At 66.2% G+C, this 27,132-nt stretch overlaps 2 protein-coding genes across 3 annotated transcripts; one reads left to right on the forward strand and one right to left on the reverse strand.

Moving 5' to 3' along the window:
* Positions 1-12,155: 12,155 nt before the first annotated feature.
* Positions 12,156-19,927, reverse strand: NOC4L (nucleolar complex associated 4 homolog). 2 transcript variants are annotated; one of them, XR_002147131.3, is made up of 16 exons: positions 19,750-19,927; positions 19,425-19,545; positions 18,639-18,745; positions 18,253-18,360; positions 17,901-18,050; positions 17,729-17,828; positions 17,598-17,632; positions 17,137-17,187; positions 16,922-17,033; positions 16,659-16,719; positions 16,322-16,432; positions 16,064-16,224; positions 15,569-15,651; positions 15,316-15,429; positions 14,605-15,236; positions 12,156-14,020 (listed from the first exon to the last, which is right to left on the reverse strand). XR_002147131.3 is itself a non-coding variant. In XM_003994565.5 (15 exons), exons 1-15 carry the CDS (start codon positions 19,864-19,866, stop codon positions 15,114-15,116), a joined length of 1,554 nt encoding a protein of 517 aa, XP_003994614.2. In that variant the 5' UTR covers positions 19,867-19,927; the 3' UTR covers positions 12,156-15,113. The 2 variants fall into 2 exon arrangements, 1 of the variants encoding a protein (XP_003994614.2); XM_003994565.5 differs by having other exon boundaries at positions 12,156-15,236.
* A 69-nt stretch (positions 19,928-19,996) lies between these two features.
* DDX51 (DEAD-box helicase 51) lies at positions 19,997-25,285 on the forward strand. Its single transcript, XM_023241250.2, has 15 exons — positions 19,997-20,323; positions 20,411-20,562; positions 21,480-21,630; positions 21,946-22,091; positions 22,185-22,256; positions 22,347-22,453; positions 22,610-22,718; positions 22,804-22,949; positions 23,124-23,316; positions 23,394-23,509; positions 23,605-23,721; positions 23,897-23,998; positions 24,102-24,165; positions 24,252-24,386; positions 24,599-25,285. Exons 1-15 carry the CDS (start codon positions 20,032-20,034, stop codon positions 24,623-24,625), a joined length of 1,929 nt encoding a protein of 642 aa, XP_023097018.2. The 5' UTR covers positions 19,997-20,031; the 3' UTR covers positions 24,626-25,285.
* The last annotated feature ends 1,847 nt before the right edge of the window (positions 25,286-27,132 follow it).

Raw genomic sequence — 27,132 nt, forward strand, 5'->3', positions numbered from 1 at the left:
CCACCACCCCGCTGTGAGCGCACACGTGGGTCCCAGCCCCCGGTGCCTCCGACCACAGCCCACGGCCGCACCGCTTCTGGGCCTCTGTGGGGATTCAGCCGGCGCCGTGAGCCCGGCGTCTGGGACCGCGTGTCCGTGCGGCCGGCAAGGCCAGCGGCCCCCGATCTCCACAAGAACCGGGGTCCGCAAAGCCCCAGACGACGCGGGGCGTGGAAACGGACGCTGGGCCAGGCAGCCGCTGGGGGCCAGCGGGCGGGAGCCCCGTCCTCGAAGCCTCGCGTCCGTCCTGGCACCGGCCGGGGAGAAAAGCGCGTCTGCCTACAGGCCGAGGACACGGGGGCCCGGTGATGCCGGGGGCCCGGGGCGGCAGGCCGGACCCTCCCCCACAGCCTCAGGGGCAGCTCGGCCCCGCCACACCCTGGCTCTGGGCTCGTGGCCTCCGGAGCCGTGACAGGACAAGCGTCTGTTGTCTGAAGACATCAAGTTGTGGTCGCTTGTTACGGGGACCCCGGGACCTGGGTACACGCCGTCCGGCCACCTGCGGGCGTCCCGGGGGACCCCCGTCCCAGCTTCAGAGAGCCATCCCGCCACCATCGGTGATCTGTAAGCGTCTGGGGAGGCGCAGCCCCAAGAACCAGCCGAGCCGTTTGCCACGAAAACACGCAACTCGTGCTGGAGACGAGCCCTGGACGTGGTCTCTCCTTCCCCAGCGTTTGCATCAATCGGCAGCACAGCGTCAACCTTGTGTTTCCTGCTCATTGTTTGCTGAATGGGCTCGTTTCTCTTGGCATTTGGCTCCACCTCCCTGTTTGAAGGAACTACAAAGGCGTGTGTCCGCCGACGGAGCTGACGCTCTGGTAGAACTCAGCAGAAAGAAAACGTTAGAGCAGAGAGCCAGGTCCTCTGGCTTCTGCGTTCCTGCACCTGACTTTCTTTCTCTGACAAATCCTTTCCACACAAAACCCCATCTTTTGGTCATTCGTGACTCGGAAATCTGGTCTTACTTGTGGAAGAATGGGAGTGTCTTTCCAAGGAGAGCAGAGACCCACTGCGGGAGAGACGGTCAGTCTCTCTCGGCCGGGAGAGACGGGGAGCCTGACGAGACAGCATTTAGCTATTTATCCGTTTTTCTCACACACTTAGCCCCTGGGGAAGCATTTCAGGGCCTCCAGGAGATCAGGACCAAGTGTCTCAGACTCCCTTACCCTTTCCTGGTGACCTCAAGATGGCTGCTGCAGCTCCACCATCACACATACTTTCTAGGCAATGCAAATGAGGAAGAAGAAGGAGGAGAAAGCAATGGTGTATATCAGAAGGACAAAGGCTTTCCCAAACGTCCTCAGGAGACTTCTGGTTTTGTCTCAGGGGTACGCGTTTCACGTGGCCACCTCCCGGTGCAAGAGAGTCTGACAAGCTTGTTGGCTCAATAGTAGAGAACAGAAAACGGGGCTGGACAGATGCTGGTTAAGCCAGTCCACGGTGTGGTCACCCCGTGGTTCCGAGCAGGGCGTGGGAGGCGACCCTCACGGCTGCCCCATTGTCCCACCTGCTGTCTCTCTGGAAGGCCGTGGAGGTTTCTGGATTGTGGAGAGAGGGCCCCGGGTGGACATGCTGTCACATCTCAGGAACAGAGGGGATGGGGGAAGCCCTGTGGACTTCCCTACGTGAGACACCCCGGGTGGCAGAGGTCTCCTGTCCTGGCCCCCTTCCTGGCTGGCCCAGGCTCCCCGCCCTTGGCCGGGCGGCCGAATCTGCTATTAACGCCCAGGAGTCGTCCAAACGGGGACACGGCTGCCCGTACGAAGTGGTCGGGGCGACCATCAGGCATAGCTAGTATTTCACGTGCCCCCGGCTCTCCCAGTATTTCCTGGTCAGTCTCTGGGGGGGGAGGGGGGCTGACTGCCCCTTGTGGCCTGTCCTTGGCCTTCCCGCCGGCCTCGCGCGTGCACCAGGCACCCAGCAGGTGCTCCGTGAATGTGTCTGTGGGGCAGCGATGCACCTCCCGCTGCCCACGTCCCTGTGGCTGCTCCACGACCCCGGCCGCGACGCAGCCTCTCTCCTCTTTGTCCAGGTCGTTCTTCCAGAAGCCGTGGTCACAGGGCTCGGGACGGCCCTGGGCTCACCCGGAACCAGCTCTACCCGGAGACTTTCCCGCTCTTGGTGTTGAAAGGACGTGGGTGGGTGGTGTCGGGAGAGTGGCTGTGATCGGGCCCGGGGGGCCAGTGGCTTCACCACACGTGCGGATCCACAGGGACCCAGGAGCCGGCCCAGGACGACGGGGCAGCCCCCACGCTCCCCTCTGAGCCGGAGGCAGCATCGAGGAGACAGGAGGGCTGATCGATCGCCTGTCCCACCAGCTGACGGCAATTTACTCGTGAGGTCATTAGGTCTGGAAAGGAAATCACGTTTCTCGTCCCGTCGCCGCCGACCGTGGGTGCAGCTGAGGTCTGCCTGGGAGGCGCCCGGCCCAGAAACCCAAGAACGTGAGTGTGTGATTAAGAATTCCTGTAACCATCAGAAAGGCCAATTACTGGCACTTTCTGTCGTGCAGGGAGAGCGTTTGCACCTTTAAACACGGGAAATTGGACTCCAAGCAAAGACAGTCCGCGGAGCCAGCAGCCCCCAATCGCTCCCAGGTATTGACCGGGACAAAGGAAAGAAAATTTAGCACGGAATCAGTTCCAGAGTAAGGCTGACTGATGAGACGCGTTTGGGCTCTGTGCTCATCAAACACCAAGCTGGTCTATAAATTCCCCATCTGGGCTGGGGGTGGACGTCAGACTATCCCAGTCCCTCCCCCAGCCCCCACCCAGCCGGGTCTGCCAGCCTCCCCACCCCCAGCCCCAGCCCCCACCCCACCCAGCGCCCACCCAGCCGGTGGAAGGCTCCGAGCCTCAGAGACTCAGAGGCCCCCTGCCTTTGCTGTCCCTTTGGAAAGAGACGTGAGGGGCGGGCTGGCAGGGGCGTCCTCTCAGGAAGCCTACTGTCCTTGCGTCCACGGCACCCCCCTTCAAGCCCAGCCACGCCCCCTCGATGGCCCAGAAGCACGGGGGCGGGGGTGCTCAGCAGACCCCTGCATCAGACACACAGGAGGTCTTGCCACAGACGTGCTGGGCAGTGTCCCGGGTTGAGGGCCACACCCCAAAGGAGGCTTTCCCACTGCTGCCTGTGCCCGATGGTGCCTGGGACCGGCACCCGCTGCCCTCCAGCTCCGTGAAGGACCGGACAGGACTGGGGGAGGGCCGCGCACCAGGGGGCCCTGAGACAGGCCTCGTGTGCACCTGCAGAATCAGCAGGCAGAGGAGACTGCCGGGGCCCGCACGTCCGCGTCTCTAACCAGCCGAGGGCGACCGCGAGGCTCCAAGGACCCTGCTCAGCCACGAGGACCTAAGCCGCAGATGGAAAACCGCCGCCCTGTGGCCACCCTCCTGGAGCCGCCCCCTCAACGGGAAGGCAGGCGTCCCCCCACCCCCAGACCACTGCTTCCTTCACTGTCGTCACCCCTGCTCGTGGGGGCATAGGATGCCCTTCACGGGCCTAGAACGGCCTGTGATGTCCCGCGTCAGAGCATAAGGTCCGCAGGTGGGCTCCCGCTTACTTCTCGAAGCAAATTATAGGGAGACCACGCGCCCTTCCAGTCCCGCGTGTCCGTGGTGAGAGAGCCAGAACCTTCCATGAAGCCTCCACCCTGGCTCACGCGGGGTCCTCCCCGAGCCCGCCAGCTCCCTTCCAAGGCCCCTGTGCCCTCCAGGCTGTGCCACACCGCGAGACAGAGGTCCCGCCACGCACTGCGTGTGGAAAGCCAAACCTGTCCCTCCGCGCCAAGGCCACGGAGGTGGAGGCCACGGAGCGTCCTCCGGGGAAGCCACGCAGTGCAGGTGGGTGTCCCGCTCGCCGCGCGGAGGCCATCGAGCAGGATCCGGGGGACGACCGTCCGCCCTTCGCTATGGCCCTTCTGCCCACGCTGTCACCGTGGCTCTGCCGTCTACAACCCCAATCCCTCCCCGACCGGCACCCTGGGCGTTTCGACGTCTCCATGGCGTTTCCGGCCAGGTTAAAATGAGCTGGGACCAGAGTGGGTGGGCCGAATCCCTGTGACTGTGACCCTGTAGGGAGGGGAGCCGTGCAGTGGCCGGGATGGGCAGGGCCCCGGGGGGAGCACAGCCCTCCAACACCCCACTTTCTGGCCTCCGGGCCGGGACAGGAGACATTTCTGTTCAGCCCCGTAAGCCGTCGGTCTGTGGGCGCCGTGGATGGCTAGCCTCGAGGGGCGTGTCCGCTGCTCCGCTGAAGGGGCCCCTCTGCCCTCCTGGCCCCCAAGTCCCAGCCCCGGCGGAGGCCTGCTGACCCCAAGCGGAGGGCCCCCCGCATCTGGTGTGGTGCTGAGGTTCTCCCAGCAGCCGGGGACCAGCAGGCCAGGGAAGGGCCACGAGCAGAAGCTCAGGGGTCAGTCACCGGTGTGCCCGGGCCCCTCGTGGGGACAGGAGCAGAGACTCGAGGCTTGGGAGGGGGTGGCTGAGGCCCCCGCCGGCCCGGATCCGGGCTCCAAGCCCAGACCCAGGCCCGGCCACTGGCTGCCCCTGCCATCCGTCCCGAGTCCGTCACCCCAGCCGTCACAACACCGTGTTTGCTCTCGCGGCCCCTGTAGCCAGCTCACGGCCTCAAACCGCCCGCATCCGCCCGGCAGGGCCTGCAGCCGGTGACGGTGGCCCCGGAGGACACCTCCCCACCCCGCAGAGGCGGACCTGAGCGCAGAGCCTGGAGGCGCCCGGAGGCAGCCCGGGCTGGGGCGGGGACGCGTCCGGCCTGAGGCCTCCCCTCGCTCTCCTCTCCCCCCCCTCCTCCGGGGCCGCCCTGCGGTGGGCTTCTGGGCACGGAGCGGGTGCAGGAAGGAGGGTGGGAGCCGGGGCGGAGGCGGGGAGGGGAAGCCGGGGCCGGGCCTCCCCTCCCCAGGGAGCGCTGACCATGCGGCGCGGAGACCCAGGCGCCTGGCCGCGCAGCCCGCGGGCCGGGGCCCCCAGGCACGGGCGCCGAGGGTCAGGAGCCCCCGCGGGAGGGCGCCAGAGCCACCTGCAGGGACAGGGGCCCGGGGCAGGGCGCACACCGGAAGCGGCACCCGTGGTCGGTGTGGGCGAGCTCCCCAAACCCGGGTAGCAGCTTGGAGCCCCGGGGGCCCGCCTTCCCTGACCCGGAAAAATGGGGGGAGAACTTGAATTCGTCGTGCACGGCCGACCTGACCCTGACCCGGCACGACGGGAGCCCGGCGGGCAGGGCCTCGTCCCCGCCCCGCCCCGAGCCGCCAGCCCGTCTGGCTCCGGGAGGCTGCGGGACCCACAGAGACGGAGAGGAGCCCAGAGGAGAGCTTCCGCCGCCCTCCCTGCGGCCGACGGGCTCAGCCTGCGAACCGAGGCCGCCCGCCCTCCCGCCCTGGGCCGAGCCCCGGGAGACGCGGGGACCCACACAGCCTGGTCCAGGAGCAGCAGACTGCGACCCCCCGACCCCCGCCCGGGCAGCTCGCGCCCAGGACCCTCTCCGAGAGCCTCAGCGGGCCGTGCCGCCGACACACACGGAAGACGCCCTCACAACCGCCCAGCTGAGCCCACTGAGGCTGCGCCCGTCCCGGCCTACTGACGGTGCTCACCCCACTGAGAAAGAGCGTCCAAGCCAGCAAGACGGACCGGGGCTCTGCCCCCACCTCCCTGCCACCCCCTCCTCACTCCGCTCTTGGCAAGAGCGGCCTCCGCAATGGTCTCTGGTGCCCGAGGCACACTCCTGCCCCAGGGCCTTTGCACTGGCGAGCCTGTTCCTGGAGCCCTCTCCCCGTCACCCCACAGCCCCGGGTCTCCCCCCTCACCCTCCAGCTCTGCTCAGACGCCCCCTTGTCTAGCGCAACAGCCCTGCTGGCAGGCTCGTCTCCCTTTCCACCTCCAGGGCGCTGACTGCCTCTAGAACCCCAGACTAACTAAAGTCCCCTCACCATCTGTCCCCTCCACCGCAGAACGAGCCCCAGGAGGGCCGGGACAGGAGTCTGGCGAGCCCCCTGTGTACCCCCACTTCCTGGGACACCGGTATGCACACAGTAGGCGTGCGCGCGAGCGTCTGTTGAATGAACGAGAACTGAGGGAGACAGCCCTGGAGGCCTTCGCCCCCTTCCCACCCCCCTGCCAGCAGCCACCGCCCATGGCCCCCAGACAGGTCCCCAAGCCCCCGGCCCCACGGCCACGAGTGGGGTCTGTGACCACCCCCAGGGCAGCTCCAGGGCCGGCTCGCATTGTGCAATGCCGCCTTTCTGGAAGAATCACGGAACGTCTCCACGACTCCCCTCACCCCTGCCCGCTGTGTCTGGCCATCCTTCCAGGAGGAACTGGGGGCCCCCCCCCCACCCCAGCTGAACGGGCCTCCATCGGAGACAGAGCCTCCCGACCAGCCCCTCGGAGAGCTCTGCCTGCCAGCGGTCGCCAGCGGTGTTTATGAGAACGCATCGATTTTGTTTGTTGGGCTAAATGGCTAAATGAGTGTGAACCCGGCCTCCCTGGCTGGGGAGAAGCCGAAGGCCTGATCACACACACTAAGCGGAAACGCCAGGTGACATTTTCCGTCTGACGAGTTACGAGGCTCCTGGGGGCCGGGCGGTGGTGGTCTGGCAGGGGATGGTCCTCCCTGCGGTGACAGGGATCCTCCGATCTTGGCTGGAAGAACGGGTCTGTGCAGGAGGAGGACCGTGGTGTGGGCGTGGCCCAAGGTCTGCGCGCCACCCCCCCCCCCACCAGCCCCAGGAGGCCGACCAGCCGACCACCTCACCTCTTGCAGGAGGAGGGCCCCCAGCGGTGGGGTCCAAGCCCCCCTGCCCACCCTGCACCCCTTTCCTGTCTCAGCACCTGCCTCCCCGAGAGCCGACGGCAGCCTGAGGGCCACGGGTTCCCTGACCGCAGAGATCTTGTGGCAAGAACTCTTTCCGCCCCGCAGAAAGGGGGGGGGGGGTGGGGGGCCGAGGCTCGGTGGCCAGCAGGTGCAGGAAGCCAGGGTTCCAAGCCCACACGCTCTGCCCTGTCCACGCCGACCACAAGCCCACCCCAGCGACACCGGGACAGCACAGCAAAGCTCCCAAGGGGCTGGGACGCGCGGGGAGGCCGGTGTGGCGGGCTCGCTGGCCCCATCGTGGCCTGAGAGGCGCTGACGATGGGGTCTTCCTGGGGCCCAGCCTCACCCCACCCTCCGAACACCGGCTCTGGGCCATGGCGTGGCCAGGCCGCTGCCACCGTGGGACCCACACCGGGGCCTGAGCTGGCCCTCCAAAGACTCGACTTTGCCCCAGACAGTGTGCGGGAGGGCTGTTCGCACAGGTCTGCTGGGAGCCTCGCTGTTGTTGGATGAGCCCTTTGGGAATTGTGTGTGTGTGTGTTTAAAGTTTATTTTTGAGAGAGAGAGACAGAGCATGAGCCGGGGAGGAACAGAGAGAGGGGGACAGAATCGGAAGCAGGCTCCAGGCTCCGAGCTGTCAGCACAGAGCCCGACGCGGGGCTTGAACCCACGAACCGCGAGATCATGACCTGAGCCGAAGTCAGACGCTTAACCGACTGAGGCACCCAGGCGCCCCAGGAATTGTTTTCATTGAACATACGGGTCCTTGGATCCATTCTAGCTCGTGTGGCCACCCCATGGCGTGTAAATAATGTTAGCTCTCAGCCCAATGCCACCCCCTCCTCCCAAAATGCACCCCCAAGACCCCAGGGACAGTGAGGGGGTTGGGGTCACCCCAGGGGAGAAGACAGTGCTGCCAGGGGCCAGCATCTTCCTGCCTTCGTGTTGGATCCTTGCCCTTTGGCGGGAGGTCGAGCGCTTCAAGCCCATGGGTATGGTCATCTAAGCCGCGTAACAAGCCATCCCGGAGTTTAAAGCAACGACAATCACTCTATCGTCTCCCTGGTCTCTGGGGGTTGGAACACAGGGCGGCCTGGGCGGGTCTGGTGTGCGCCACGGCTGGGGCTGGGCCGGCAGGGCCGGGAGCCGCCGCGTTCTGGTGACCATCTCTGTATCCTCACACAGACCCAGCTCCTCCACGCCGTCAGGAGCACGTGGCAGGGTGGCCTGGGGACCCCCTGCTCCCACAGCGGCTCAGGACCCGGAGGTGAGCGTCCCAAGAGACTCTGCAGAAGCTGGGTGGCCTCGTCCAACCCACACTCATCGAAGAGCAAAGAGCAAACCCGGTGTCACTTGTCACCAGGGAAATGCTCATCGGAACCTACTGTCACAAAACAGCACACAACAGAAGTTGGTGAGGATGTGGAGAAACCGGGACCCAATACCCTCCTGCTGTGAAACCAGTGTAGGGTTTCCTCGGAACCTTGGGGTCGGGTGACCACGTGCCCCCGCAGTTCCCCAGAGAGGAAGCGGGCCTTCAAACCAATGCTTGTACGCGAGCGTGCCCGCGGCACCGGTCGGACGCCAACGGTGGACGCAACCCGGATGCCCGCCAACGGATGAAGCGGTGAACAGCTGTGGTCCGTGCACGCAGTGGGACACTGCGCGGCCCCAGCAGGGAGTGAGCCCTGACACCTGCTGCACACGGATGAGCTTTGGCAAGAAGCCAGACGCAAACGGACAAACACCGTGTGATTCCGCGTGGATGGGCAATCCGGCATCGGTAAGTCCGTGCGGACAAAGCGGATCGGCGGAGGCCGGGGCGGGGCGTGAGGGCGAGCGGCTGTGGGGTTTGCTTTCAGGGCTGACGGGATCTCTGGGAGACCAACAGGGGTGATGGTGGCACAACGTCGAATGAACTCACTGCCTCTGAATTGCACACTTCAAGCATTTTTTTTAAGTTTATTTTGAGAGAGGGAGAATGCTTGCGAGCAGGGGCGAGCAGGGGAGGGGCAGAGAGAGGGGAGTGGGACAGAATCCCAAGCGGGCTCCACGCCAGCAGCGCACAGCCCCAGGCGGGGCTCCAGCTCCCAAACCGTGAGACCACGATCTGAGCCAAAATCAAGAGTCAGATGCTTAACTTGACCGAGCCCCCGGGGGCCCCTGAATTTTCAGCACACGTTAAAATGGTTGATTTCGTGCCGTGTGAATTTCACCTGAATGAGAAGACGAAAGTCATGAGTAGATAAAGTTTAAAATAAAATTTCAGGGGCTCCTGGGTGGCTCAGTCGGCCGACCGTCCAACCCTGGGTTCTGGCTCAGGTCACGATCCCAGGGTCGTGGAACTGAGCCCCACGTCAGGCTCTGCGCCGAGTGTGGGGTCCGCTTGAGATTCTCTGTCTCCCTGCCTGCCCCCCGCCCTTCTGCTCACTCGCTCTCTCAAAAAAATAAAACCAAAATAAGTAATAAAAATTTCATAAACACCGCAGAGCATCGCTTCTGCCTGCGGGGTCCCAGACCCTGCCACGTTCTGGAAGCAAACGCCTTGCTGCATATCTGGTATTTAATCTACTCCCCAAGAGTCGGTCGTGTCCAGTAATACTAGAAATTAATCACAGCTTCTCAGAAACACAGCAAGGGTTCTCCGTGGTCGAAACAAAAGGGATCCGTCCCGAACGACAGGTCAACACCGTGACTCTGGGGACACACGGGGCAGTGGACCCTCTGCAGCCGGCGGAGGAGGAGACGTGCCCGCGCTGCGTCGTCGCGCTCCCCCGGGCAGAGGGCGGGTGGGGCCGCAGCGTGGGTTCCGGGGTCTGTGAGGAAGGGGAGCTGCCCCATCATGGTCAGCTTGGCCGGGGCGGAGGTCACGGGGATCTCACACAGACACAACACAGTGAATGAGCGTCATCGGGGCGTCTGTGCGGCTCTCAGCAATGAGGCGACCTGCGAGACGAGCCAGCTCCAAGGAGAAGCCCAAGCGCAGGCCTAGCAGGAAGCCCGAAGGGAACCCCCAGACCCGCGCAAAGCCGGCCCCTCCCCCTGCAGGCCAAGTTCACCGGCACGTGCGGGGACGGGAGCTGTCCGTGAGGCGCTCAGCCAGGCGCGGCCGAGGGTCGCAAAGGGCCAGGGAGAGAGGTCGCCAGGCCGGGCGCTGGCTGGCCACCAGCCACAGGCCAGACCCACCGCCTGACTCGGTGGATGGCCTTTCGGGCACGGGTGAGCTCATCTTCCCGTGACCACTGCAACGGGGCCGCGAGCCACAGCAGTCACCCTGGCCCTCCGTGCAGCCGGGGCACCTGGCACGGTCCGCCGCGCGGATGGGGCGGCTGAGGCTGGAGGGCCGTGCGAGTCCTGGGCTGGCGGGCGCCCAGGCTGCAGCCCCTGCCACCCCGCTGCCGGCCACCTCCTCGCCTAGAGGCCGGAGGTTTGCGGTGGGGACGTGTGCCACGCTCGTCACCCTCACCGAGCTCTCAGGAAGCCGGCTGACACCTAGTCGCCGAGAAGTTGCTCCGTGCCCGTCCAGTGCTTGAGCGTGGCGCTTATCCGCAGGACGTGCGGCCTGCATCTCGTCGCACGGGCGCCACGACTTCAGCATCTCCCCGCCCAACCCCACTCGCCTCCTGGAGGGGACAGGGCACGAGAGACTAAGACAGAGAGACAGGGAGACTCCACTGAGAGCGCTGGCCAGGCGTGGGCCACAAGGACCTGACGGAAGGACACTGCGGGGCACACAGTAGGTGCCCTGTCAACACCGGCCTCTGTGATGGTCCAACGGGGCCTTCAGCCACGAGATGCTCACGGGCGGGAGGGCCCTGCATCCGCGGCCCACTGACCAGGAGGGCGGCCCCGCGGGCGGTGCGGTGACAACTCCACGAGCAGCTCCCCACGGGAGCTCTTTCTGCAAAGAGATGTGCATTCATTTTAAGCTCCCGTCCTGAACCGGGCAGAATGGGGTCTCCGTGGGCCAGGGGTGGGTGGTGTCAGGGAGGGAGGTATGGGCCGGGGAGAGGGACGTAGCATCTGACCCCGGGGGGTGGCTGACCGGCCAGGTTGGGGTGCGGCAGGCCCCTGCTCCCCCAAGGGGAGGGATGCAGTGGGGGGCAGGCCGTCCGAGGGGGCCGACCCTGGAGTCAGGGTCACACACCCCGTGGCACTCAGGACCCCCCCGAGTGGCCCCTGCACTGCCTGTCCTGCCTGACCCCCAGCAGCCCCACCATACTGCCCTGAGGACGTCCAGGAGGCCGCTGGTCCTCCCCTGCCCTGCTGCCCCCAGGGCCTGGACGTTGATTTGGACGCTCCATCCACGGCCCCTCCTCTGACATTTCCTACCCTGGAGGCGTCCCTTGCCCTGCTCTGCCTGATCACCTCATGAGCCCCCATCGTGGGGGCCTTGCCCCCTTAATGCTCTGCGAGGAAGCCAGTGCAGGACCCCTCTCGGGGACCTCCCAAAGTCATACACACCCATTTCCCCAAGACACCCCCCTTCTGACACCCATGGCCAGCCCAGGGTCCCCGAGACACCCTCAGGTTGGACAACCCCCTAGGAGGACCCCCGAACTCCCCGAGAGCAGCTCTTCTCGCCATCAGGGTTCACTGCAGGGAAGGGACACAGGGTAACACCACCCAGGGAAAGGCCCAGGGGGCCCCCAAACACGCACCTGTGGGGTCCTCCACTGGGGCCTTGGACAGACTCAGCTCCCCGGCCCTGACGTGTGACAGTGCACACGGGTCACTGCCAACCGGGGGGCTCCTGCCTTGGTGTCCCGTCTTTATGGGGGGCTGCGGAGCCAGGTGGCTACCGGCCCCTCCGGGGGTAGAGGGGATGCCGAGCAGCCCAAAGCCCGCCATGACCTGCACGTAGACCCCCAATGGACAGGGCGCTCGGGGTCCGACTCCCTCCCGGAAGCCAGCCCTCACTCCGGCCCGGGTTAAACGCTCCATCAGACCCCGCGCCACCAGGAGGCACGGCAGACAGGGCAGCGGCGTGGACCTCCTCCCTACACAGAGCCACAGCCCAGGGGCCCCGGCCTGATGCCTCGTGTCCCCCGAGGCTTTGGTTTCCTGCCCAAGGACCAGGGCTGACCCAGCTTGAAGTGGCCGCCCATCCTCAAGGGGGGTGGGGGGCATGGCGGAGACCCCACCACGCAGGACTCCTGGGGGAGCTGTCGGGGGCTGGTCTCTCAGATGCCATCTTTCCACGGATGTAATTACGAAGCAGGTGATGGAAAGAAAGTTCTGGAACTGGATCCAGATGGTGCTCACACAGCATAAATGCACCAAGTGCCACTGAATCACACACTTTAAAATGATTCATTTATATCAGGTGGGTTTCTTCTCAATCTTCAGGATAAGTACATCCCAAATATTGCATGGAACACACTTCTACTAAAAAGGTACTTAGTGTGTATTTCAAATTCCCCCCAAAATTGGTTTTTAAAAACTTTTGACTCAAGCTAGGGTGTGATGTCCCCAGCTGCAAACAAACTGGGGCGGACCCAGCCGGGTGGCCTCCTGGGGCGAGGGTGGCTGCCGTGGACTCGTGGCAGGTGAATGCGTGGGCACCAGAGTGAGCACAGCAAGGGAGGACCGCTGAGTGGGAGGGGAGCTCACAGCAGAGAGAGGAGGGTCGACATCGGGCGGGGACCTCAGTGCTGGCACCTGAGGGCATGAACGGTGGAGAGAGGGGGAGGAGGGGAGAGAGAGAGAGAGAGAGAGAGAGAGGGAGGGAGAGGGAGGGAGAGAGGCACCAAGGCCGAGAGGTTCGCAGGGAAGAGCCCGAGTGTCGCTGGAACTCGTAATTAGCTTTGCCTTGCGTTTGTAATTTAAAAATGATAAACAAAACCAGAACTGCGTCTTAATTGGGAAAAAGGCAGTCGGTTCACAGGAGAGGAAATAACCGCTCTGCTGTCCCGGTGCAGCCTGGGGCCGCTCGCTCCTCCCTGCCGACCACGGGGCTCTGGGGACCCGTCCCCGTCATGGTCAGTTCCCCCCAAGGCACCACACAGAGTTCTCTGCGCTGTAGGGAACCCACAGCGCCTCGGGCCAGGCCCCCCAGGAAGGCCGGTTCTGAGAGATCAGCTGGAGGAAACACACAGGCGCCAGCCGCCGTCCCGGGTGCTGGGACACTCGCGGACAAGGGGACGAGGCACACGGCTCTGCCATCGCGGAGCCGACGGCACTCAGACCACTGAAGTGCACGACGCCGGCCGTCAGCACCTCAGGGAGTCAGGGCGGGACACGGCTCCACGGGAGGACACGGAGGCCCCGGGGCCGCGGGCTGGGAGCTGCCAGGGAGAAGGGCCCTCAGCGCAGGAGGGGCTGCCTGCAGACCTCCGGTCACCGTGCCCCACCCCCCCCCCCCCCCGGCTTGGGAGCCCCTGCAAACGCAGACTCCAGGCCCCAGGGGTCTTTTACTCAGATCCCAGGCGGTTCTCGAGCCCCTGAAAGCCCGGCCCTGATGGCCATCAGGTGCTCAGGTCCCAGGGGCACCTCCCTGCCGGTCTTCTCCATCTGTCCCCGCCCTGCGTCCCCTCAGCCACCTGCCCCCGGGGCCATGGGGCCCAGAGGTCGAGAAACACCACAAAGCGCAGCTGCCCAGGCGCGGGGGTGAGGGGGTGTCGCGGGCGGGGTGTGCAGGGGTGAGCCCCGGACCCGCTGGAGGGAGGAAGGCTACCGACAGCACACGATGCTGCAACAATCGAGAAAACCTGCTTGATAAGAGTCCTGTAGTTTTACTTTAAAAAGCAGGATGGCATCTCTCTCAATCAGCGTGAGGCCTCAGCCCTTCCAGGGCTGCCCCCCCGTGTCCCCGTGCCGGGGCTCAGCTGGGGCCGGGACGGCCTCGGACGCGCCGAACTCTGCCGGAAGCAGGCGGCTCAGGACCCCCGGGCCCTTCTACCACAGACGTGTATGCGCCCCTCCTCTGTGCCGGGTAAGTCCCGGGCCCCGGGGACCAGACGAGGACCAGGTCGTGACGAGCTTCCCTCGGTCTCTGGGAAGGGTGGCAGGGACCGTCCACGGGGCACCGACAGCAGCGGGGCCGTGAACAGGCGGCGCCCACGTGCATGCCCGGAGCTGTTACCGACAGAATGCCGGGCAGAGGCTTCCCTGAGGCCTCCCTCGGCTTGGGGTCCGCAGGCAGGAGCAGAGAGCAAAGCTGCAGAGAAGGCAGCGCAAAGGTCCGGGGGCAGAAGTGGACTTGAGATGGGACCAGGACGGTACCACCAGGGGGCGGGGCGCTAGCATCCCTAAAACCACACAGGTGTACGTAGAAGCAGCACCCCTTCACCCCTCACCCAGTGTCCCCACCAGGCACACAAGGGTCCTGGGCCACCGGGGCAGCTCCCTAAGACCCAAGCGGCCAAACCACTGCCCGCTGTGACTCCAGGTGCTCCCGTGGGGGTGGGGAGGGGGGGCTCAGGCAAGAGGCTGCAGAACCAGGGACGCCCCCTCCCTGGCTCTGCACCCACACCTGCATCTCCGCCAGGCCCCCAAGCCCACGGGAGCGGCTATCACTCACGTGACTCTCTCCCTAAACAAGACGCTTTTTAAGAGGAAGCCGGACTCACGCCGGAGGGGAACCAAGCTCGCCCGGCAGAAACGGGGCCTTGAAGAAAGAGCCCGGAAACACAGCAAACAACCGGCCTGCAGCTGCCAGCACCCACGCCACTCGGGGCCGCGACGGTTCAGGTGGCTCCACCCGTAACTGCCCCCCGTGGGGCAGACACGCCCACCGCGCACCTGGGACCACGGGGAGGTAGGTCCTCCTCAGCTCGACTGGGAACAGGTGGCTTGTGCTCCGTGCTGCCCATGACTAACCGGGACAGAGAACCCTCACTGTCGCTCCCAGGTCACAGTCCAGCTGCAGCAGGGAGGGGGTGTGGCCCAGACGCTCGGACGTAAGGGGCCCGGGGGTCACACGGGGCTGGCAGAAGCCACCGCCCAGTGCACCCAGAGCCCCGTGTGGCCGCAGCCCCCGACCCCCACCCTGGCCCCACGCCCACCCGGGCTCCGGCTAAGGGAGAGACTTCCGGAGGAGGGGAGAGGCGGGGGGCAGGCGTGGGGGGCCGCGGGTGGACACGAGGCGCCCTCCGTGCACGGCCGGCATTGTGACCACCAGCCTGCGGACCCGGCCGCCGGAGCAGTCAGAAGACAGGCCAGCGCTCCCGGACTCCGCCCCGCCACCCACAGCCCACCCCCATCTCTCTCCTACAAAACCACGGGTGGGGGCGGGGAGCGGGCGCTCAGGGTCAGCTGAGCGTGAAGTGCTGGGCGCAGAGATCATCCTGCCGGCCCAGCAGCCCCTGCGCCGGGAGGAACTCCAGGGGCACCGGCTCCTGGCCCCTCTTCTTCTTTAGGTCCCGCTCGAACACCTACAAGGGACAGACAGGTGTTCCCACGCCGCCCGTGCCCTGCACCCCAGCCGCCCGGGCCTCAGCCCCGCGCCCTCACCTCGAACGCCGTGAGCTCCAGCAGGGGTGCGATGCTGGTCTCAGGCACCGACAGCGCCTGGTTGATGACGCCGGCGGCCTGTGACACCTCAGGGTGGTAATGCCGCTGGAGGGTCTGGAGAGGCACACGGGCCGTCACCACCCTCTCCCCAGGGCAGCCCGGGGACCCGGACGGCACCACACGGTGGGAACACGTCCGGTCATGGCAGCCCCCGGGGAGCCGGGGACGGGGGGGGGGGGGACACACAGCTCACCTGCAGCTCCCACAGCGAGCTCTCCAGGGCGCGGCTCTTGGCCGGGTCCTCCTCTGCAGGATCGTAGGGGTCGGCGTCCAGCTCTAGAGCGAGACCCGGGCCCTGCTTCACAGCCTGCTCCTGAGCTCTGGCTTCTGGGGGCAGGCCCCCACCCTCCTGGTTCCCCAGGTCTCTGAGCCCTCTCAGGTCCCCCCAACTCCCCTCCCAGGTCCTCACGCCCCCCAGCCTCCCCCCCAACTCCCGTCCCAGGGCCCCCCCACTCCCTCAGCCTCCCCCACTCCCCTCCCAGGTCCCCATGCACCCCCAGGCTCCCCCATTCCCCTCCCAGGTTCCCACGCCCCCCAAGCTCCCCCCCACTCCCCTCCCAGGTTCCTACTCCCCTCCCAGGTCCCCATGCCCCCCCAGGCTCCCCCCCACTCCCCTCCCAGGTTCCCACTCCCCTCCCAGGTCCCCGCTCCCCTCCCAGGTCTCCAAGCACCCCCCCCACGCGCTCACCGGGGCCCGGCGGGCGGTGCACCAGCACGCGGCAGGCGGGGTGTCGGCGCAGCAGGTTGCAGATGAAGGGCAGCACCATGAGCAAGGCCTCGGGGGGCGCCGTCAGCGCCAGGCGGGACAAGCGCTTGGCGAAGGCAGCCACCAGGTAGGCGGGCAGATGGCTGGGCGGGACGGTGAGCGTGAGTGACCCCCAGTCGCCCAGACTCCCGGCCCCTGCTCTGAGTCTAAGCCCCTCCGAGTCCCCTCTCCGGCACTCACGAGGACGACAGGAAGAGATCGGCCAGGTGGAAAAACCGGGCCCGATACTTGACGTGGAAGACAGACGGGTCCAGGAGACCGTAGAGTTTCCGGTAGAAATCAGGGTACTCGCTGGGAGTGCAGGGGTGAGGAGTGGCACGCAAGCCAGGGGGGCGCGGGGGGGGGGGGGGGGGAGACACGGAGTGAAAACACGGATCATGGCTCCCAGGGGCCCTGTCACGCCCTAACTTCCCCTAGGGCAGCCCAGCAGACCCCCAGCCCGGGACAGGGAGAGGACACAGGACGGGCAGACGCGCACGGCTGGACCCACAGGCAGGCGTCCCAGATCGACACTCACAGGTTGTGCTTGTGAATCAAGATGAAAAGTCCGTTCAAGGCCAACAGGCTGATGGCACCCCCTGCAGACCAACGTGCGGCTGAGAAGCCCCAACGAGGCCTGCTCCCCCCACACCCACTGGTGAGTTGAACAGAGCAGGAGGCCCCCGGCTCCGTCCCACCAGGGAGGGGACTCGGGCTCCAGCATGCACCAGGCCCTGACCACGGCTCCTCCAGCCCCAGTTCCGGGAGCCCAGCCGGCTGGGAGGAGAGCCCGGCACTCACCCACGTCGTAGGCGCGGGTAAGGAAGTCGATCATGAGGGTGGGCTGGGCCAGGTGGGGCAGGATGGCATCGTGCATGATCACCAGCACCTTCTTGTACAGGCTGAGGGGCAGCTGGCGGGGAGGCAGCAGCGGTGGGTGCGCCCGCCTCACCCCAAGACCCACGTGGGCCAGAGCGGCCCAGACCCGGGGGACCTGCCCCCCACCCCGCCAGTACCTTGTGCTTGAGAAAGCCAATCCACATCAGCTGGAAGGCCTTCTTGTGCTCCTGCGGGGGAGGGGGTGGGGGTGCCGTCAAGGCCGCACACAAGGCCCCCACCCCAGCCCCCGGACCCCGGACCCCAGACGGGGAAACGGCACTCACGGCCTCCCTCCCGCCCTGCGTAAGAACTAGAAACCCAGAACTGGAGAAGTTCCAGCAAAGCGAGAAGAAACGCGCACCCAGAACACGGCCACAGAGCAGCCGGGGAGCAGCGCACCCAGGGCCGCACGCGGCAACGACACCGGCACCCAGGAGCCCGCTAAGAGCCTGGGAGCCAGGTACCGGCGGCCTCCACCCCACCCCCGTCCCCGTGAGGGAGCCTCGAGGCTGTGTGAGCCGGAAAATTCTGGGTCCCACACGTGCTGCCTACGCGTGGAGAGGGCCCTGTCCCCAGCGCGCTCCCCGGAGCGTCTCACCTTCAGATGAGCGACCTTCCACTTGTGTGACAGCTCTGTAGGGAAGGCAGGGGTCAGAGGGCGTGCGGGAAAGAGGCGGCGGCTCGCTGGTGCCCCCCCCGCCCCCCCCCTCCACCCCCCGGGACGCTCACCAGCGTGTTTCACGTAGAAGCTGGAGGAGCTGACCTCCTGGCAGGGGAGGCTCACGGCAGACAGCAGCGCGAAGGCGTTGTTCCAGAAAGCAGGCGGCACCTGCCGAAAGCCTGGCATCAGCTCGGGCGCAGCCCCTGCGCACCCCTCCCCCAGACACGGGACCCGGCTCACCTCGGGGTACCTGTCAGCCACCTGGCCCACGATACCCGTGGCCGCCTGCATCGTGTGGTAGCGGATGTCGTCGTGCTCTAGGTACTCCTGGAACCGCGACACCAGCAGCGAGTGGTCCTCCTCCGGAGACAGCAGGCCTTCCACCACCGACTGCGGGCCGGGCAGGGAGGTGAGCTCGGCGGGCCCACCCGGGGTGCCCACCACGCCCCACAGCCTCCCCCGCCCCCCGGGGTAAAGGGTGTGGCAGAAGCAGCACATCCCGGAGCCACCTGCATCGAAGGCCCATCCCGGCTGTGCCCAGAGGTTTTTCAGCCCCCCCCCACCCCCCGCCCCGACACCGTTGTGCCCCCACCTTGAAAAGCTGGCGAGGGAACAGGTAGTTGCCCTCCCACTTGGGTTTCTCCAGGGGATGTGCTCCCTCCAGCTGTACGAACTTCATGAGCGTGCTGAGAGCCAGCTCCTGGGGAAAGTGGGCGAGGGAGTGGCTGAGGTGCCCGGACCACACGTCTCCTCCCCGGCACCTAAGTCTCAGTGCACCCAAGACACCGCTCCCCTACGCGCTGGGACACAGAACAACACCGGCCGCTAGGACACCCAGCAGACAGAAAACCAGACGTCCTCAGGTAAGCGCGGACACGCAGAAGCCTGCGGCCTCACCCCTGCCTGAGTGTGCGCAGCCTGGCGGCTGGGGGTGCAGGGAACGCGCAGGGTAGAGGCAAGGCCGACGACCTGACTCACCTTGACCTCAAAGGAGGGGTGGGCCAGAAGCTCCCGCAGGCGGTTACAGCAGCTGTGGTACCTGTGTCTCATCCACACCTTGTACTTCCGCGTCGCCCCCTGGGACCCTGAGGCAGAGAGCAGGGTGGTCGGACCACACACACCAGGCTGGCCGCAGGTCTCCCCCCTCCGCTCTTGCGCAGCCCCACCCGGAAGTGAACGGAAACGGGTCACCGTGGCCCCAGACCTGGTGCGGGGTGGGAAACCCTCCTCGCCTCACTTCACCCCAAGACCTACACAACCAGCGGTGGGAACGCATAACCCCGACTGCCCACGTTAAACAGGATCAGATCCTACAAGTGATCCCAAAAAACAAACAGGCGCCTGGGTGGCTCAGTCAATTGAGTGCCCAACTCCTGATTTCAGCTCAGGTCGTGATCTCAACATTCATCAGTTCAAACCCCGCGTCCGGCTCTGCACTGATAACGTGGAGCCGGCTTAAAATTCCCTCTCTCCTCCTCTGTCCCTCTCTCTCTCGGTCCCTCCCCCGCTCATGCTCTTTCAAAATAAATAAAACAAAAGCCCTGAAAAAGCGCAGCACGCTCAACCTTTGCTCTAAACAGACCACATACGGACTCTCTCACCCCAACCCTAAGCGCAATGGTCCCTCCCCACAGGGAGCCCCCGGCTGTGCCCTTCCCCTGACCCAAGGTAAGGCCGTGTGAGGTCATCCCGTGTTGACAAAGTCTCCCTCCAGCCCTTCCAGAGACGAGGCCCTGGACCCGGCGCGTGCTGCGACAGGCTCACCTGCCATGACCGTGTCCTCAGAGGGCAGCTGGCCCACAAACAGCTCTCCCCGCTCCAGCAGAGCCCCGAATAGGCGGCTGCACGCGCGCACCGCTTCCTGGGTCTCCTCCGGGTCCTCCGACTGCAGGGACATGGAGGTCGCAGGGGGCCGGCCCTCCCTCCTCACTCAGGGCCGCGACGCTACCCTCCCACCGGACACCCCCTCCCCGACCTGGGAGGCCCCGAGACGGGAGCAGACGCCCGGGAATCCCGCCGTCGGCCCGCGTGCGCGCCCCCTGCCAGGCCTCCGACCCGGGACCGGCCGCGGCGTCCCGCGCGCCCCCACCTGCAGCACGGCCAGGATGTCGAACACGGCGTTGGCCTCGCGGCGGCTCGCCAGCACCGCCTCCAGCAGGCGGCCCAGCGCCCGGCGCGCGCCCCCGGGGCTGGGATCCCGCTCCATGCCGCCGCCGCCGCCGCCCCACGCGGAACTCACGGACTCTCAAGCCACCGTCCGGCGCGCCCCTGACGTCACCGCCCCGCGCCGAGGCCTCCCGCACGACGTCCCCGCCCCGCGCCTCTGGCGTCATCGCCGCGCGTCTGGCCGAGAGGCGTGCGGCCGGCCGGCATGGCGCTCTTCCACGTCGCGCGGTACGCGGGCCCCGAGGCGGCCGGGCCGGAGGCCGGGGCGGACGGCCGGGCTCGCGCGCTGCTGGAGCGGCTGCAGTGCCGGGCCCGAGAGCGGCAGCGGCGGAAGCAGCAGCAGGAGCCCGCGGGGGCCGCGCAGAACTCGGAGGCGGCGGGACGGCGGCGGCGGCGGCCGCGCAGAGCGCGGAGGCGCGAGTGCGGCGGGCCGCCGGGGAGCCCGCAGGCGCCGCGGGGGAAGCGGCGGAAAGTGGACGGCGAGGACGCGGACGCAGGTGGGGCCGGGCCGGGCGGGGACGGGGGTCCCGGGTCCGCGGGGGTGGGGGGCTGACGCGCCGCCCCTGTCCGCTTCTGCCGCGCAGGGAGCGGCGAGGAGGCGCCCGGGGAGAGCAGCGCGAGCGCCCAGGCCGCGGGGCCGCCGGGGGACTCGGGAGAACGGCGTCCCGAAGAGGCCTCGGGGCCCCCCGCCCACGCCCTTCTGCTCGGGGGCTTTGAGAGAAGCAGGGCGCCAAAGGTGAGCGGCCCGGGGTGGGAAGGAAAGTCTTCCACGGCTTTGCTTCGGCCGGGAGTCGGGGGCGGGCAGCTGTCGCGGATCCAGCCCGCGTTGGTGGGGTAGCTCCGAGGGTCGCGCCTGTTCAGCAAGCGGACGGCTTGGATTTCAGGTGTCTGTCTTGCAGTTTTCTTCTCGGTGCCTGGAATTCTATGTCAGCTTAGAACTTTGTGATCATGATAAAACTAAGAGTGAAACTTGCGGGTAAATGTTTCAAATGGGTTTCTGGGTTGCATCACAGCAGTGTTTTAAAACGTATTCTCTTAGTTGGTGGGTGTATCTGAAGAATATCTATCTTAGTGCAAGCTTTCAAGAAGCAGCTAGTAAGTTATAGAGCTCTTGGGTGGTGGTGATTACCAAGAAGGAAACGGTAGGTTTGCCAGGGTACGCGGGGGAGCATTTGTGTCCGTGCCAGTGTGGAGGTGCACCTTGACTTGTGATCAGAAGACAGGGGGCAGCCTGGGTAAGGTGGACCGGAGAAAGCAGGGCAAAGGCCCTGAGGCAGCAGTGAGCCGTGGCACGTCGAACGAGGTTTGTATGGCTAAGGCTCAGGCAGCAATAGGAGGTTGGGGGCAGGTGAGTGTGGGTCACGGAGGGCTTTGCAGGCCAGGCTCAGGGTGTGGACGTTACCGCGGGTGTGAGAGGAAGCTCCCCGGTGACCTTGCTCAGGGGAGAGGTACTTTCTGGTGTGCGTTGCTTAATTCCTTTAGAGGTGGCGTGGGGGTGGGGAGACGCCGGGAGACGCGTTAGAAGGCTCGTGGGGCCTGCCTTGCTGTGGCCTCTTCGGTTTGAGTGTCGCGAGTCCTTAGTTTCCGCTGGTCCTGTTCCCCTAACCCCGCGGGCTCTGGAGTCTTCGTTTGGCCCCTTTCTCTTTACGGTAGGTCCAGCCTTTCCTGCCCTCGTGGTTGGCTGAGCCAAGCTGTGTCGGAAAGAGCGTCACCGAAGATTCGGTGCCTATCGAGGACATCCCTGCCGTCCATCCTGACATGCAGAAGCAGCTGCGGGCACATGGCATCTCCTCCTACTTTCCAGGTGCTCGTGGGGGGGGGGAGGGGGAGGTGCCTTCAAGAGCCTCCTCGCCCAGAGTCACCAGAGCCGTAGCGGCAAGGCCGTGGCACAGCAGCTGACAACACGGGCCCTGGGCAGGGCCAGCATCAAGCGTGGTCTGGGATTGGGGCATCTTTGGCCGCCCGGGCCTGGCAGTCCCTAGAGGCTCTGGTGTCGTTCTCGAGTGAGAACAGCCCAGCCTGGAAGTCATAGATGGGGGACAAGTCTCCTTTGGGCTTCGGTGCCTTGCCGATTCTGGTGGTTCCGGCACAAACGTGCCTGTCGTCCCTCCTTGTCCAGTCCAGGCCGCGGTGATTCCCGCTCTCCTGGAGAGCACAGCTAACGGGTTTCTGGTGGCCAGAGGCGGCTACCGGCCCAGCGACCTTTGCGTGTCTGCCCCAACGGGCAGCGGGAAGACCCTGGCCTTCGTCATCCCCGTGGTACAGGTGAGCGTGAGGACCGCCGTCCTCGGAGGGGGGCTCGGCCGACAGGGAACCGGCTCTGCTGAGGCCGGTAGCTGTCCCCACCCCACCCCACAGGCCCTGCTGTGTCGTGCCGTGTGCCAGATCCGAGCCTTGGTCGTGCTGCCCACCAAGGAGCTGGCCCAGCAGGTATGTGCACCCCACGCTCTGAAGTCAGACTCGGGGTCCTTGTCACTGTGGCGCTCCGTACCGGGTCGGTGACGGCCGCTCCTTCCCCAGGTGAGCAAAGTGTTCAACGTCTACACGGACGCCACTCCTCTGCGTGTCGCCCTGATCACTGGGCAGAAATCGCTGGTCAGGGAGCAGGAGACTCTCGTTCAGAGGACGTAGGTCTTGATGGGTCGTGGGCCCTCGGGGAGCAGGGAGCAGCCGCATCGTAGCCGTCCGGCCCCCGCGAGAACAGAAAGCCTGGCTGTCTGCGGGTCTCCCCTGTGTTGGGGGTCGGCGTGGGGGCTTCTGCTGAGCCGCTCTCCGCTCCACAGAGCAGACGGCTTCCGCTGCTTGGCTGACGTGGTGGTGGCCACCCCTGGCCGCCTGGTGGACCACATCGACCAGACCCCGGGGTTCAGCCTCCGGCATCTCCGCTTCCTGGTACGTCGGGCGCCTGGAGGGAGGCCCGGGCTCGGAGCCGACACTGACCTCGGCCACCAGACTCCAGGCGTCCTGCTTCTCCTAGGTCATCGACGAGGCCGACCGGATGATCGACAGCATGCACCAGTCCTGGCTGCCCCGGGTGGTGGAGGCGGCCTTCCCGAGCGATAGCGCCAAGGACCCCTGTGCTCTGCTCCAGAGGAGGCAGCTCCGGGCCACCACTGCCGCCAGGTACACGCAGCGAACTCTGCCCTGAGCTTGGTGGGGCCACCCTGAGCGTGGGTCCCGTCGCGGTTCCCCTCTGTCTCCCAGACCCGCTCTGCCTTGGCGTGTCCCGGGCGGCCAGGTTCAGCAGGTGTGCCGGCCGGACCAAGGTCGCCGGCCCACCGCCCGCTCCCCTTCCAGCACCTGCTGCCCTCAGATGCCGCTGCAGAAGCTGCTCTTCTCGGCCACCCTGACACAGAACCCTGAGAAGCTGCAGCAGCTGGGCCTCCACCAGCCCCGGCTCTTCTCCACGGGGCTGGCACGCGGGGGCCCCAAAGACGCGGACGCGGACGGGGACTCGGGCGGGAAGTACACCTTCCCCGCAGGGCTCTCGGTGAGCAGGGCGCACGGGGCGGGGAGGGGGCGCACGACGGTGCTTGGGGCGGGGCCAACCCCGTGCTGTCCCCGCAGCACTGCTACGTCCCCTGCAGCCTCCGCACGAAGCCACTGGTCATCCTGCACCTGATCCTGGAGATGAACTTTTCCAGGGTCCTCTGCTTTACCAACTCCCGCGAGAACTCACACAGGTGAGGTCTGAGGGGGCGGAGGGGGCAGAGGGGAGCAGAGGGGAGGCAGGTTCCGGGCCCTGCCCACCTGGCTCCCTCCCGCCTCTCCCGCCCAGGCTCTTCCTGCTAGTCCAGGCTTTCGGAGGTGTGACGGCGGCCGAGTTCTCCTCCCGCTGCGGGCCTGGCCAGAGAAAGGTGGTCTTGAAGCAGTTTGAGCAGGGCAAGATCCGGCTGTGAGTACCCGGAGGGAGGGGAGCGAACGCTCACGGCAGGTACCGGCCTGGGCCGTCCGGGGCGTACTTCCCCAAAGGAAGCTCCCCTCCGGAGCCGGTGGCGGTGTCCCCCGCAGGGCCGGAGGGAGAGGGGCTCCCGGCCTCGGGCAGGGTCTGAGCCCCTCGCGCTTCCCAGCCTCATCAGCACAGACGCCACGGCTCGAGGCATCGACGTGCAGGGTGTGCAGCTGGTCGTCAACTACGACGCCCCCCAGTACCTGCGGACCTACGTGCACCGGTGAGGCCTGTCCCGTGGCCTTGGAGGGAAGGGCCCCGGAGAGAAGCCACCGTCCGGGGCACCCCTGGGGGCCAGCACTCGAGGTGGTCGTGCTCGGTTTCAGGGTCGGGAGAACCGCCCGCGCGGGAAGAACCGGACAGGCCTTCACGCTGCTACTCAAGGTGCAGGTGAGTCTGCGGGGCGCTTGCCAGGGGACGGGGGGGCTCGGCCGGTGGCCGAGGGAAGGCTGAGACCCCTTCCCGTCGGCTTGCAGGAGAGGAGGTTCCTCCGGATGCTGGCCGAGGCGGGGGCACCGGAGCTGGCACGGCACGACATCCCCGGCGAGCTCCTGAGGCCGCTGGTCCCTCGCTACGAGGAGGCCTTGTCCCAGCTGGAGCAGGCCGTCAAGGTGAGGGGCCGTGGCGTTCTCGCGACACGCATCTGACAACGTGTGCGAAAGCGGGGGAGAGGGTGGGAGGGCGGGAAGGAGGGCCGGGGACAGAACCGCACTTCCTGAGCAAGCATCCGGAGGTGCTGCGTCTCGGTTGGGGCGCCAGGGCGGGGCCGCGGACGGGGGCGGGGGGCCGGCACCGTGCGAGTCTCTACCTCTCCCCTCTACAGGAAGAGCGAAGACAGAAGGCGGCCTAGACGCGCTCAGAGGACGCTGCAGAGCAGCCCCTTCCCACCCCGTGCCACCTGCTGGGCTTAGCCACCTCCTTTTTGGAAAATCCTGGGCGCCGCCTGCCGCGTAGGTGAACAGAAGACAGGTTTCTCGGATTTCCAAGGAAGCAACCGGCCGAGAGGGCGCTTGTCCCCCTGCCCGCTGCCGGCTCGTGCCCGGCCCCAGGACGGTCCCTGCAGCAGGCCTGGCTCCGGGCCCAGGGTGAGGGTCTGGGGGAGGCTCGGTGGCCTCTGGGCACAGTGCTCTCTGCAAGCAGGGCTTAGTAGGACCGTTCCCGCGGTCCAGAGCTGGCAGGGTGGCCTCGGGGGTCTAGCCTCGAGCCACTTGGGTCCCCACGGTGCCCGCCGTCCCGCGTCACACAGGTTGCCCTGCGTCCCTCACTGGCACCTGGCTCGGGGGCTGGCTGGCGTGTGACGTCTCTGGCGCCGTCCCAGCATGGCGTGCCTGCATCCCCGTGGCGTCGGCGTGGACCAGACCACACGCGCTTTCCCGTCAGTCACCACGCGGGAGCGGGGTAAGCCCGTCGCGCCACGACGTTCCGTTGCTTCAGAAGCGCTGACCCGCTGCCGTGCCAAGGGTTTGTTTCCACGGTTCGTTTGCCGAAATTAAAACAACCTTACAAACCAGGGTCGGTCCATAGTCCTTTGTCCTGAAGGAATCAGCCGGGTAAGCGGAGCACAGGCTGGGCTGCGTGGCTGCCCGCGGGGGGCGTGTGGCAGGGGTAGGAAGCGCTCAAGCTGGAAGTCTCCAGCTAAACGCGTCCGTACCCCTTAGAGACAAAAACCAGCGTTCTCCGCGCAGAACCAGCTTACGCCTCTGTACGTGCTGCACATGGCACCCCCGGCACGAGCCAGAGACGCCAGAGATGCCAGGCCGCAGGTGCTCAGGGCCAGGAGGGGCCTGTGAGCCCCGTGTGTTCTCGCTCTGCGCCAGGGACCCGCTGAGCCGGCTGAGGCCTCGCCCACGGCCGGAGCCGGATGGCGCTCGGCGTCCACCCTGGGGCACCGCCACCACGGGCACCGGAACCGCCTGCGTGGCAGCGAGACCGATGGTCCGAATCACCTGACGGCTCTCGCTTCCCCGAGGACGGACGGGTGAGCCGCCCGTGGGCCGGAGCCAGCCTCGCCAATGGGGGCTTCTTCCTGGGCCTCCTCGTGGACAGACCCCTGACTCCAGGGAAACGAGGCCAGGCTGGCTCAGGAGACCTCTCCCCGGGGGCTCGTCTCCCACCCGCAGGGTGTCTCTTTCTTCATGCAGTGAGGCTCATGCCCGCTGCCCGATTTCACGTTCGTCTGTACATAACAGTGGGTGGACCAGGCACTAGGGAAGGGACGTAAGTCACGCTCTTGGCTCGGGAGACGCGGACGTGGCCAACAGATGACGTTTGGGCATGGACGGGGCTCCACACGAACCGCCACCTCCCATCAGAACTCGGGAAGGAGGCTGTCAGCGGATCCTCAACCGTTTCGTGTGGTTGCGTCGTTGATTTTGGAGACAGCACGAGTGGGGGAGGGGCAGAGGGGGGGCGGGGAGAGAATCCCAAGCAGGCTCCACGCTGTCAGCACAGAGCCCAACACGGGGCCCAAACCCACAAACCACGAGATCGTGCCCTGAGCCGAAACCAAGAGTCAGACGCTTAACGGACTGAGCCCTCCAGGCGCCTGTTTCGCAGTTTTAAATGACCCACTGACTGAAAGATAAAAATCACTTCATCCTCGAGTGCAATCCTAACGTACAGTATTTAAGGGTAAGGAGTGTGAGTGGACACATTCCCACTGTGCAAACGGAGGACCAAAGGGGCCACGTCGCGCTGGTCCAGCGGGTGTTTTCGAGCCTCACTGGGTCCTCGGTGTGGCGTCCTCGCCCAAGGCCTCTGATGGGGGCGGGGGGAGATGCCGTTCTGACCCACGGCCACGTTTCTGGGTCAGCAGCTTTTCGACACTGCGTTTGGATCTCTGAGGTAAGTGGTTGTGTGATCTCAAGGCGCGATGAGTTTCACTGCGATTAACCTGGGACCTGTTACTTTCCCGGCAATAGGGCGAAGATTTGTGCATTTCCGTAGCCACGCGTGCTCTAAGAAGAGGTATGCTTCCGTCGGTCACGGACACCGAGTGACCGGCAGGAAGTGTGGATGTAGCTCTCAGCTGTCGCTCCCCTGTGGACTTGCACACGGTGCCCCGTGTAACCGCTGCTTCTCTCTACGTCCGCGGCCCCTGACACAGACCCGCGTCCCTGTCCCAGGCCAGAAAGCTCCACCCATGTCTGCACGGGACGCCCCCGGGCCTTTAGAAGGCCACATGTCTGGCCATCAGACTTCCCCGGGAAATGCTGTACGTGCACCTGTGACAGCCGCAGTCGGGCGCGCGTTGATGCCGCGTGCGGGTGTCAGGTGACCGCACCCTGACTGGGCGGGCCACACAGCCAGTGGGCGAGGTGCAAACGGAGAGAGACGTGTCCTCCGCTGTTTCAGCTA

This window comes from Felis catus, chromosome D3 (assembly GCF_018350175.1).
Source record: "Felis catus isolate Fca126 chromosome D3, F.catus_Fca126_mat1.0, whole genome shotgun sequence".
Lineage (NCBI taxonomy): Eukaryota > Metazoa > Chordata > Mammalia > Carnivora > Felidae > Felis > Felis catus.

Excerpts from the sequence above, each read along its gene's own strand:
- NOC4L (XM_003994565.5), bottom strand. The coding sequence starts at position 19,866 with ATGGAGCGGGATCCCAGCCCCGGGGGCGCGCGCCGGGCGCTGGGCCGC. Across the intron at positions 19,546-19,749 it reads ACATCCTGGCCGTGCTGCAG|TCGGAGGACCCGGAGGAGAC; the intron begins GTGGGGGCGCGC and ends ATGTCCCTGCAG. Across the intron at positions 17,633-17,728 it reads CTTCTACGTGAAACACGCTG|AGCTGTCACACAAGTGGAAG; the intron begins GTGAGCGTCCCG and ends CCTTCCCTACAG.
- DDX51 (XM_023241250.2), top strand. The coding sequence starts at position 20,032 with ATGGCGCTCTTCCACGTCGCGCGGTACGCGGGCCCCGAGGCGGCCGGG. Across the intron at positions 20,563-21,479 it reads AGAGAAGCAGGGCGCCAAAG|GTCCAGCCTTTCCTGCCCTC; the intron begins GTGAGCGGCCCG and ends TCTTTACGGTAG. Across the intron at positions 22,719-22,803 it reads TCCGGCATCTCCGCTTCCTG|GTCATCGACGAGGCCGACCG; the intron begins GTACGTCGGGCG and ends TGCTTCTCCTAG.